At 33.8% G+C, this 13416-nt stretch overlaps 1 protein-coding gene across 2 annotated transcripts in view; it reads right to left on the bottom strand.

Annotated features, from left to right (window-relative positions):
* Window positions 1-1380: 1380 nt before the first annotated feature.
* The window catches only part of TMEM65 (transmembrane protein 65), a 63423-nt gene continuing 51387 nt past the window's right edge, over window positions 1381-13416 (bottom strand). For both annotated transcript variants that reach the window (XM_046024677.1, XM_046024686.1), the window contains 4 exons: window positions 11206-11260; window positions 10385-10427; window positions 9214-9319; window positions 1381-2504 (listed from right to left, as the gene is read on the bottom strand). In XM_046024677.1, the coding sequence (XP_045880633.1) occupies window positions 2403-2504; window positions 9214-9319; window positions 10385-10427; window positions 11206-11260 (306 nt within the window). In that variant the 3' untranslated portion in view covers window positions 1381-2402. The remainder of the gene's footprint in view (window positions 2505-9213; window positions 9320-10384; window positions 10428-11205; window positions 11261-13416) is intronic.

The following is a 13416-nucleotide window of genomic DNA, read 5'->3' as shown; positions in this document are numbered from 1 at the left end:
ATGAATTTTAAACGAACAGTACTAAAGTAGCTCATGTTGTATTTAACTATAGTTATGGTGCTTCCAATAAAGAAATAGCTAAAACGAGAAATAAGATTCCAGTTTCAATCCGAAATAAGGTTATTTGTGACAAGTACCATGAAACTATGGTTTTATGAAGTCATTCTCTTAAAGGGAACCATTTTTCAGAAATCACTTTGTGCAAAGCACCAGTACTCATGTAGAATAAGATCTTGAAAAGATGTGTACCTTACGTAAGGACAAAAGGGCTCCATTTTTTGAACGTTAATTATCTGAATGATTCAAATATTTACTATGACCCCAAATTAAAATATCTTTCAACATGAAGATTATATATGCTATGTTTTGACACCTTAAATAATTCTTCAGACATTCAGCTAAACTGAAAGCTTCTGTAGGACTGGATTATTTTCAAGAGCAAAAAGTGAAAATCAATAATCGAAGCCCTTTCTAAACTCACAGGCAAGATTTCTGGATATGGGATTTAATTAATAAGAAGAAAATTTAAGCACCACAACAAAATAGCTTTTAGAAAACAGAAAGGACTGGCAATATACAAGTTAGGAACAAATGCACTTAGACGTTAAGAAAAAGTTGTTTAAATTAGCACTCTACCCCTATCAGCTAAAATAATTTAAAAAATTCTTTTTGGTGTGTATGTAGTACTATGTGGAAGATAAAGACCAAGATTCTGTTTAAGAAGTTAAGTTCTGTAATTCTAATTTGATCAAATGAGACTATTGTATTATTTGTACACGGTAAGAATGTTATATATTTATTTTCTTCTTTTCTCTCAAAAATCTATGATTAAAGGATAGCTCTAAGCTATTCTGAAGTGCACAGAGGGTAATTTATGACAAATTGCCTTGTGGGGGGAAAAACAGCCCTTCTCAAAATAAGAGTTCAATAAATAAATTTTAAACTAAGGGAACTATAAATCCATCACTTAAGAAGTTTTCCTTCTTTTGCATCTATTTAGCAACAAATAGTTACCTTAATTTCAGTTTTTCTCCTCCATGATGAGTTTACTCTTACAAGTAAGAGTAATTTTTTAGCATTTATATAAGAGACCAAATGCTAACAAACTTTAAGGGCTCATAAAATTTATGACTCATATATAGTTGTACTATATATGTCGGATATGCAAGGCTGGAAATAAGCAATTTCAACCTAGAATATTATTTAAACATCACCAAAGAAGAAAAAAGACAAAAATAAAAAAAGATTTCTCCTCACATAACTTTTGATTACTACTCATAGCCAAAAAGCAAAATATAAAATATTTAGTCTTCACCTCAAAGTAAATTATCCAGAAATAAAACTTTTATGTGATAAGACAAGACATCAGGATTATGAATGTGGAGTATTCAGATTCATTCAGATGAGAAGACGTTTTGGGGAAAAAGAAGTCCATCCCAAACAACAGAATTTGTATCTCGTTAACCTTCCAAACGACTTCAACTTTACCACTTAGACCATAACCTTCTCAACAGTTCCCATTTTCTTTTTCTCTAAAAAAGTTTTTTAGCCTCTTAATTTCCAAGTGTCATGTCAAACCCCTTATTTTACCCTAATTCCACAATCCCCATTTATAAAAGACCCTAAAATAATCATTTTCTTGGAGCAGAAGCTACCATGTAATGATTTAAAATTGAGAAATTAAAGATTTTTAAAAAATCAACTGGAAATAATACACTTACTAACATAAATGGTTTTATGTAGGAAGGACATCACATAATTACTCATTCTGATTAACCTCTGGCTCTTGACACATTGAGGTCAGAAAATTAAAGTGAATAACAGATACTTAAAATACTTAAAGTGTGTGTCTACCTCGAAACGACGGAGTTTAAAAAATGACTAAAATTATATGATTGTAAATGTTCAATGTAAAACAGTACAAAATTGATGTTGACCAAATAGAGTAAAAAAAACCTTTAACTTATATTACACATCTTAAGTAATGTGGCAAAAATCTCAAGGCTGAGTTGTAACTAGAGAACAACAGCAACAACAGAAGAGCCTTTCGTGCATGCACACACATGAAGTAACAAATATGCAAACCCCAACTCAGTACAGTACATCAATGACTGATACTTAAATGATATTTTGAAATATAAAGAAAAAGAAAAAGGTAAAATGTTGACTGCCATTGATGAAAAAGCATTTCAACAATTTACACAAAATGGATACTAAACATTTTTTAAAAAGATGTCCTAAGAAAACCAAGCCACAATAAGTTAGTGTTTTCCATAATACATGCTGAATTATTTGATCCCGTATCTATACACTGTTATTGTCTTAATTCCTAAATGTTGTGACAGCATATTTAGTAATTGAGGTACATTAGTTTACATCTTTTTATAGGTATTCTAAGAGGGTTAATTTTTCTTTTCCAGTTTTTCATCTTCTTCACCTCCTCCAAAGAAAAGCAAAGGAAACATTCCTAGAATGCAGCCAATAGTCACCCCAACAGCTTTGCCCTAAGGAAACAAAAGAAGACATTTTTTTAAAGTTATTTTATCCCTGAAAGAAAGATCTTTGCCTAAATATCTACAATAAACAATTACTATGTACCATAAAACTCAACTGTAATTGCCTTTCTTTTGATCATAGTAACTTACATGTAAAAATAAGTCATATATGATAAAGGACACAAGCATATGGAGAAAAGATAGTTTCATAAGTGGTGTTGGGAAAACTGGACAGCTACATGCAAAAGGATGAAACTGGACCACTTTCTTACACCATACACAATAATAAACTCAAAATGGATTAAAGATCTAAATGTAAGATCTGAAATCATAAAAATCCTAAAAGAAAACATAGTCAGTAATCTCTTGGAAGTCAGGCTTAGCAAAATTTTTCTGGATCTATCTCCTCAGGCAAGAAAAAACAAAAGCAAAAATACACAACTGAAACTACTTGAAACTGAAAGCTTTTTGCAGCACAAAGGAAACCATCAACAAATGACAAAGCAATCTACTAAATGGGAGAAAGTATCTATAAATGATAAAACGAATAAGGGGTTAATATACAAAATATATAAAAAAACCATACAACTTAACAGCAAGAAACAATCTGATTATAAAATGGGTAGAGGACCAGAACAGACATTTCTCCAAAGAAGACATACAGATGGCCAACACATGAAAAGCTGTTCCATATTACTAATCATCAATGAGATATCACCTCACACCTTTCAGAACGACTAAATCAAAAACAGAAGAAACAAGAAGTGGAGAGAAAGGAACCTTCATGCACTGTTAGTGGGAATACAAACTGGTGCAGCCACTATGGAAAACAGTACGGAGGTTCCTCAAAAAATTAAAAATAGAACTATCATATGATCCAGTAATCACACTACTGGGTACTCACCCAAAGAATACAAAAACACTAATTCAAAAGGATATATGCCTCCCTATGTTTATTGCAGCATTATGTACAACAGCCAAACTATGGAAACAGCCCAAGTGTCCACTGATGGATGATCGGATAAAAATGTGCGTGTGCACGCACACACACACACACACACACACACACACACACACACACCCTGGAATAGTATTCAGCCATAAAAAAGAATGCAACATGATGGATCTAGAAGACATCATGCTAACTGAAATAAGTCAGAGAAAGGCAAATACCATATGATTTCAATCATATGTGGAATTTAAGAAAAAACTAAGGGGGAAAAAAAGAAAAACAAACTGAAAACAGACTTTTTAATTAACTATAGAGAACAAACAGATGGTCATCAGACGGGAGGTGACTAGAACAGGTGAAGGGGATTAAGAGTACACTTATCTTGATGAGCACTGAGTAATATACAGAATTGTTCCATCACTGTATTATACACCTGAAACTAATTTAACACTGTATGTTAACTAGACTGAAATTAAAAAAAAAAAAGACAAGAAATACAAATGTTGGTGAGGATATGGAAAAAAGGGAACCCTTGTGCACTGCTGGTCAGAATGTAAACTGGTGCAGTCACTATCAAAAACAGAATGACGGTTCCTAAAAAATTAAAAATAAAAATACCATAAGACCCACTCATTCCACTTTTGAGTATTTACCCAAAGAAAATAAAAACACTAATTTGAAAAGGCATATAAATAACCCCATAGTTAGTGTAGCATTATTTACAACGGCCAAGATATGGAAGCAACCTAAGGGTCCATAAGTAGATGAATAAAGAAGATGCAGTATATGTGTACATGCACACACACACGCACATACGTGTGTGCAGGTATGGGTATATGCATGTGTATGTATTTGTATACGTGCGTATATGTATGTAGACTACACAGATACATTTGTATACCTGCATGTGTATATACACGCGTGTATGTGCGCACACACACACAGAGACAATGGAGTATTACTCAGCCATAAAAGAGAATGAAATCTTGCCACCTGTGACAATGTAGATGGACCTAAAGGGTATTATGCTAAACGAAGTAAGTCAGACAGAAGAAGACAAATAACATATGATTTCATCTATACGTGGAATCTAAAAAACAAAAACAAACAAAAAATAGGTATAGACTCACAGATACAGAAAACAAAGTGGTGGATGCCAAAGAGGAGGAGATGGAGGGGATGAGTGATATAGGTGAAGGCAATAAGAGTACAAATTTCCAATTATAAAATAAGTAAGTCATGAGAAAGAAAAATATAGCACAGGAAATATAGTAAAAAATGTTGTACAATAACTTTGTATAGTGAAGGATGGTGACTACACTTATTGTGATATTTTGTAATATATATAATTGTTGAATCACTACGTTGTACGCCTGAAACTAATGTAATATTGTATGTCAACTACACTTTAAGTGGACATTGGGGAGGATATATCCTATGGTGAGAAAAAAATAAATAAATAAATAAAAATGAAAATTAAATCTACAGTAAAAAAAATGTAAAAATAAGCTACAAAAAGGTTCTAGAACAAGTAATATTTAAAGTTCAATGCAGGGGCGCCTGGGTGGCTCAGTGGGTTAAAGCCTCTGCCTTCAGCTCAGGTCATGATCCCAGGATCCTGGGTTCGAGCCCCGCATCGGGCTCTCTGCTTGGCAGGGAGCCTGCTTCCTCCTCTCTCTCTGTCTGCCTCTCTGCCTGCTTGTGATGTTGTCTGTCAAATAAATAAATAAAATCTTAAAAAAAAAAAAAGTTCAATGCAACTAGGAAAAGTTTTTTTTCAAATTGTCAAGAAATAACTCCAAAGAAATATTCAAGTAGAAAAATACCTTTCAGAAATTGTACATATATTTTCACTTCTGAAGATAGGGGAAAAAAACCTCACCAAATACTCTCAATATATTTGTATTTGCTCCTTTTTGTATATATTCCTTTTCAATATTTATCCCCATGTATACATAATTATATATAGGTCTAATCATTATGTAAACATAGTTTTGTTTTCTGCCTCAATTCACCCACCACAGCCACACATGTTATAATAAGCTATTTTTTTCAAACTGCTTCGTAAACTTAATAGAAAACTTCTAAATTCCATTGAATTGATGGCCTATAGTATGTTTAAAGCTCTCCTTACACCATTGAAAGTCACTGCTTTTTCACCAGTATAAGTGATATTGTAATAAACATTTCTGTGTGTAGTTTTCCCCAGTGATTTATTTAAAAATCAAATAATATGAATATCTGTGCATATTCATAGAGTAATGAATGCTATGCTGTCTATTCTAGACAAAAAAGACTGCCAATACATATATACCAATTGAAATACAGTTGACCCTTATCAACACAGGTCTGAACTGTGTGGATCCACTTATACGTGGGTTTTTACAGTGCAGTACTAAAAATGTATTTTCTTTTCCTCATGATATTTTAGCAACATTTTCTTTTCCCTAGCTTACTTTATTGTAAGAATACTGTATATAATATGTATAACATAAAATATGGTAATTGACTACATATGTTATTGGTAAAGCTTCCAGTTAACAATAAGCTATTAGTAGTTAAGTGTTCGGGAAGTCAAAAATTATATGTGGATTTTCAACTCATGAAGGGGATGGTGCCCCTAACCTCCAGTTGTTCAAGGGTCAACGTATATGTATATGTATGTGTATATGTATATGTACACATATATGATATATACACACCAATTTTTATACAATCATACCTATGCTATGAAACTTTAAAAATTTTTATTTTTGTAAATAATTTTTTAAATTCGCATTTCTAGGGTGACCATCTAGGTTAAACATTTTCAATTAAGTTTTATTTCTTCATAATAAACATTTATTGAAAATCTACTGTGTGCCAAACTCTGTGCTAAGTACACTGAGACAAAGACTAATTAGATGTAGTCTATCTCTCTCTTCCAGGAACTTCCAGTTAGTTATAAAGAGAAAAGCAAAGAAACAAAACAAGTTCTATCAAGTATTACTGGTGCTATGATGGCTACATGATCAATGGTCTTGAATAAAATATTTTTTCCTATACATTGTCCATTTATCTATCAGACCCTACAAGGTTTTCTGATAAATTTCAAGATTAGACATTAGTGTTTCAACAACAGCTTGCATAAAAATTTTCAACTCTGCTATTTTTGGGTTTTGGTTGTGGTGGTAGAGAGGGTTGTGGCTGTATGTCCATGCTTTATATGAACAGTCAGATTTGTCATTTTCATCATGTCAAACTTCGAAAAGTATCACTCCTACAGAGTTTTAATAAACAAGACGTTTTCTTCATTCCAGATGCTGAAAAAGTTTATCCTAGATCCTTATCCTGACCTTTAAGTTTGTATTCACTTATGTTTATTTATATATACAGAGAGAGACTATTTTATTTTAGATTCCTGACTTTCCTGCATACACGAAATGTCCGCTGCCGCCTCTACTTCTCACCCATTCTTCTACTTCTCACCCACTGTTACTACTGTCCAGGGAAACAAAGGCTTTCTTCTCTACCTCCCTACTTACTTTAGGATTGTCAGTTAATGAGTTTCAACCCAATTATCTCAACGGGTCATAAAGTCAATAGGGCAGAAAGGGAGGAAAGAAGTGGGATACCCTGATTCAGAACCTGAAACATCTTTCCACTGAAAAATCAGTTACTTATATATTATTATCAGGTCTTATGATAGCCTAGGCCTTATAATTAACTACTTTGGGGCTAATCTAAGAACTTAAGTACATTCATAATATGGTTCTGCAAGAAAATATTTTCTGAGTTTCAAATAGCCAAATTATAAATGAGCTTTTAAAATACAACCTATGTCAATAGGAACCTGCCTGTGTATTTGCATATGTTCCATTACGGGTCAACTGCAGAGTTAGCTTATGTCATGAATAGACTGCTGATCACTAACTTAAATTACTTCAGGCTATTTGCTAATTGAATTTTATGTTACAGAGTAGATTTCATCTTAACATAAAAGAAGCAGGGTCAACGACTAAGAAATAAAATCACTTCATATGCATGCTGGTGGAAGATTTACCAAAATACAAACATATACACACACACATACCACACACACACACACACACACACACACACACACTAGCTTAGTAATTGAAGTACTCGTGTAATAGGAGAGGGGAATGGAACTTCTTATAATACAGAAAGAAAACAGAATTATCAACTATGTGAGAAGAAAGCCTAGGAAAATAATCTTCTCTTGATCCTAATTGTAGTGCTAAAATGTTAAGCCAAACTGCTAGAATGTTAGAATATCCTGATTCCTCAATAACTCTGGCAGATATTATCCAGCTAATCTCACTTCAATTTATCTACAAATTGCAGTATATGGACACCTTTGTATGATTTTTACAAAGAAATAGTTAAGTCTAACATGGAGCCCGAGATTTGCATTTCTAGCAAGTTTCCAGGTAATGTTGGCCCTGCTGACATTACACTTTGAGAAGCACCGTCCTGTATAATCTCACTTTCTCCCGTGGTTTTAACTATCACCTTTTTAGTGAGGCCTGCAGACCCTCCTATTTAATCCTGCAAGCTGTCTCCACTGCAGCACTTCCAACCTCTTTTACCCTACTCTTTCTTTTTTTCTTTAATTCCTTTAAAATTTGTGACCTTCTAGTACATTAAGCATTTTATTTATCAGATTTTTTTATTATCTTCTCTCCACTGCTAGAGGGTCAGACCCACCAGAAAAAAAGATCTTGTTTTGTTAACCAATATATTCAAAACTCCTACATATGTACTATGCATACAGCAGGTAAACAATGAATTTTGTTGAATGATTAATAATACTCATCATCTCTAATTTAGACCTCTCTAATTCTTCACTTTTAATCCAAATGCCTACCAGGTATTACCATTTGAATGTCCTATAAGCATCTCAAATTTAGCTTTAACGAACTGAAAACAGAACTCATAACCTTCCCTTACTAACTTGTCCTTCCTCTTCTTCTTCTTGACTTAACTGGTGGCATTGTGATCCATCTAGTTTCCTTCCTATTTAAAAGTCTTCGCTAGAAGGCCATCCCCTAGGTATGAGGTTCAAGCTCCTTAGTAGAGCTTATACAATGTCTTTCCTGTCTGGTCCACTCTTACTTCGCCAGTCTATTTCCTACTGCTGTTTCACTCTTCAACTACTACATTTTATAGTCCAGCAATGCCCTAATTTCTTGTATTTCTCTGAACACACCCCGTTTTTATCATGTCTTTCTACCTCCTAGTCAATGTATTCAGAATTCTCTTGTTCACCTAGTAAACATCTCACCAATAACACAAAAGTCAGCTTAGATCCAATTTTCACCAAGAAATCTTCCCACCAAAAGAAATTTCTCCCCACAAAGTATTAATTCTCTTACTTGTGCTATTGCCAAATCTAGTGCGTAATTCTATAACTGCGTATGTCATACTAAATTATAGTTTGTTTACATGTCCGGTTCTTCACCTAAACAATTCTTAAAAATAACTGTAATTTATATTCATCATATGTCCTTCAGTCTCTACTATATGATAGATATTCCTTAACATTAACTGAATCATATAAAGAATATTCTAAAAACCAAGTAAACCTACAAAAAATAGACAGTAAAAAACTATTGTTCTTCTGAAAACTGTCAAAGCTTAGACAATTTTTCTAAAAACTCCACTCAAATCAATTTAGTCTCAAATTTCCCAAAAGGACTGAATTATACAGTATCTTGTTCTGGCTACCTGAATGCATTAGCATAAACCATATACAGTACTTACAAAATGTGTACTAACACGTGTTTGCCACATGTCCACTTGCTTCGGTGTAAGATCAGGAATTGATAGGCCTAATCTGGAAGCCAAAGCTTCAACATAGCCTGCAAGTCTTTTAAAAAAACACAAGGACAGAATATAAGTTTTTAAAGAGACACACAAACGTCCTCAGATAATAAACAAATTGCTACAAAAAGAAACAAGATAATTTTACACCTGTAACTGGCACTCTAGAAATGGTATAAATGCTTATTTACAATCTGCATTTTTATTGTGTATAACTATATAGTTTAAAAATATTTTAATGTTAATCTTTTCATACATAGATAAACGAATTGACTTAGAACAAATGCTCTCTCTTATTTTATTTTGTTTTATTTTATTTTTTTGAGAGAGAGCAAGCAAGGGGGTTGGGAGGGTGGGAGAGTGGCCAACTTGGTCTAACTTACACTTCCTAGGCTTCCTCAAGCTCAGGAGGCAGCCCAGGCCATGTGTTGCTTGGAAGAGAGAACGTAAAATGAGAAAGAGAGAAAGCTCGCCTTTTCTAAGTAGACATTCTCACTTTATTTCATCATTCCAGCCACATAGAATAAGGAAAGCAAAAACTGGCCAAACCCATGTATGCTCTGGCATTATTCCTTCTGAAAGCTCCTCTCTCCAGAAAACATGCCCAGTCAGTATCCTCATATTTGAGCCATATCTCTTATCTTTGAGCTTAATGGGAGAAGAGTGGGGTGAAATAATGATGGGGTTCTTGGCTTTAATTTTTTTTAATTTAATTTTAATTTATTTATTGGTTTTAATTCTTTAATTTTAATTCTGTCTCACTTTGGAAATGTCTATCAAAAATACATACGAATACTTCAGTAATGCTTACATTACAGTCATTTTAGAAAAACTTTTAGTATATATCAATCTCTTGAGAAGATTTTAAACACAAATTCCAGGTCCCTAAACCCAGAGACACAAGTTCCAAGGCATAACCCAGGTATTTGTATTTGATGCACACAAAGATTTAGTACTACTGATTTAGAAATGTTAAATTTAAAACTTTAGTTTGAAAACACACACAAAAAATGTCCCATATTTTTTTTATCTTTCTCAATTAAAAAATGGAGAAGAGAAAGAGAGCAAGGTCAGAATACACATGCACAAATGAGTAAATGAATGGACCTACCCAAGTCCGGCTAAATCTGACACAAGATTTCCTAAAGCAGCAGCTAAAAAAGTGAGAAGTGGATAAGTGAACTGTTACATGGAAGTCAGAAAAATCATTATAATACATCACTATATCATCAATGAAGCACTCGTCTGGAAGAGTAATCACAAGTTTCTGAAACTACTACAGCTATATATCCAAAGTTACTCATTGCATAGCTCTGAGTTTCAAGATTTCAAAATAGAGCACAAGTCTCTTGGGATACAGTGTTCTCCTTCCATCAAGTCGTAGGTTTTTTCTGTTGTGGCAGCCATTTGGAAACCATTTTGGTTTCCAAATACCTATACAGTATTTTGTGTAGCCTTCATTATACTTAAGAAAATTTGGATATTTGGAAGTTAAAGTAAACCTTTATGCATAGCTCTGAAATTTGAGAAAATCACAGAGAAGAAATGAAGTTTCACCATCATGAAAAACAGAGTAGGGGAAAGAAAGTAACAGAGCCATCTTATATTTCCTTCTTTGATTTTCCTACACAACTTGAAAATAAATTAGTAGAAACAAGAGCACAAAGGTTTTGGGGGTAACACTGAATTAAGAGAAAAATTTATTTGAACATAGTCAGTACAGCATTTTACTCATTAACATTAAGCACCTAAAATTTCTCAGGAAAAAAGTGCTACATATACAACATTAAGAATCTGAAGAACAGGATTAGGTAGACAAATAGACATTTCAATAAGTAAACTTATTTAAATAAATCATCCTCTTCTAAGTCCAACCTGCTAAAATATTTTAAAATATATGGAAATGGAATTATAATATGACTTATTAAATACCTGCCATAGTTGAAATTCCCAAAATAATTCCAATAGACATCTCAATATGGGTTCCCTGAAAAATGATTACAAAGAAATTAATTTAAAAATTAATGCTGAAGTGACTATAAAAAGTAGCAAAGTCTTAATGAAAACAGATAAACTGCTTAAGCCAACAGGTTATTGCAGCAAAATTATATATATAAAATATGACAAAATATTCATATAATGCAATAATGTACTTAACTATTAAATATATGCATTCATGCAAAACAACATCAGTATCATTTGATTTGTTAAAATCAGGCTTTTATAAAAAATAAAATAGCAACAAATACAATTATAATAAAAAGAGCAATATAACTCTTTGTTAAATATCAAGAATTTGTATTTTCCAAAAACAAATATAGATTCTTTAAACCTCTTGGAACACAAATACCAACTCACCTAATTTTAAATCTTAATGACACATCTATATTATTGTTATTTAAGCTATCAAAAGAGTAAAAAAAAAAAAAAAAAGGACTAATTTCTAGGGACCCAAGAGATCACAGACTTCAAAAATTATCTTGTAACACTGAGTACTTTTACCATTAAGTAGTGAGACTAAATGACATTTATGAGCAACAACAGTAATTTGCACAATAGATAGAGCCTCAGTAAAAAACAAGGTACTGAATTTACTGAGAGAGTTTCAGACTTTCCACATCCATCCCATTCCCCTATAGACAAGAGGGCCTCGTATTTTTACTTCCATTTTAAAGAGAAGGAACCAGGGGTGCCTGGGTGGCTCAGTGTTAAAGCCTCTGCCTTTGGCTCAGGTCATGATCCCAGTGTCCTGGGATTGAGCCCCGCATCAGGCTCTCTGCTCGGCAGGGAGCCTGCTTCCCCCCTCTCTCTGCCTGCCTCTCTGCCTACTTGTGATCTCTGTCTGTCAAATAATCTTTAAAAAATATAAAGAGAAGGAACTGAAATGAAGAACATTAAACTATTCTAATGGGTTACTACACAGAATAAAGAAGAAATCCGATGATCTATTGTGCTAACTGAGCTCTAATGCTTAGCCAATGCTGCCATAAGTAGACTTAATTTTCCTCCTGAATACTGATGCTTGAAAATTTCTAAATAAATTTTAAAATCGCAATGATACTTATGGAGGGAAAAAAAGGAATGTCCTAGCTGGTATGTAGAAATATTGCATTACTCAATTATTTATAAAACTGAAGAGAAGCTGAGTTAAGTTTCCTCATTTTCCTCTCACCTAGGTCTTTGGATTCCATCGCTTTAAAACACAATTCTTGGGGCGCCTGGGTGGCTCAGTCAGTTAAGTGGCTGCCTTAACTGAAGTCGTGATTCCAGGGTCCTGGGATTGAGTCCCACATTGGGCCCTCTGTTCAGTGGGGAGCCTGGTTCTCCCTCTCCCTCTGCCTGCTGCTCTACCTGCTTGTGTGCGTGCTCTCTCTCTCTCACTCTCTCTCAAAATAAATAAATAAAATCTTTAAAAAAATAAAATGAAATTCTTGCTGGATATGGAGAGAACAGCCTGATGCATAAAAGTCTCCCAGGTATTTAAAATCACAAGGAAGGTTGTGAAGGAACCACATCTCCAAGAAAAAAAGAACAAAACATGCGTAAGGAATAAAGATGTGTACCTTTATATATAGATGGGGAAAAAAACCACACACACACAAAACACCCCACAAAAAACTGGAGCACTTATATAGAACGAAGGCACCTAACATGTACAGTATATAAAAAATAAATATACCATCTTTAGCAGCAATGAATCACTATCCCTAGGAGTGCCCCAGCAAAAATCTGCTTGCAATACATCTGCTTAAAAAGTATTTAGGTGCTTAGTATTCCATTGTGTATACTAAGCACCTAAATACTTTTTAAGCCATCAAAAGAAATGAAATCTTGCCATTTGCGACGACGTGGATGGAACTAGAGCGTATCATGCTTAGTGAAATAAGTCAATCGGAGAAAGACAACTATCATATGATCTCCCTGATATGAGGACATGGAGAAGCAACATGGGGGGGTAGGAGATAGGAGAAGAATAAATGAAACAAGATGGGATTGGGAGGGAGACAAACCATAAATGACTCTTAATCTCACAAAACAAACTGGGGGTTGCTGCGGGGAGGTGGGATTGGGGGAGGGGGAGCGGGCTATGGACATTGGGGAGGGGAAGCGAACCATAAGAGACTATGGACTCTGAAAAACAAC

The sequence above is a fragment of the Meles meles genome, chromosome 1 (genome assembly GCF_922984935.1).
Source record: "Meles meles chromosome 1, mMelMel3.1 paternal haplotype, whole genome shotgun sequence".
In the NCBI taxonomy this organism is placed as follows: Eukaryota; Metazoa; Chordata; class Mammalia; order Carnivora; family Mustelidae; genus Meles; species Meles meles.
This window is presented reverse-complemented; position numbering and strand designations above follow the sequence as displayed.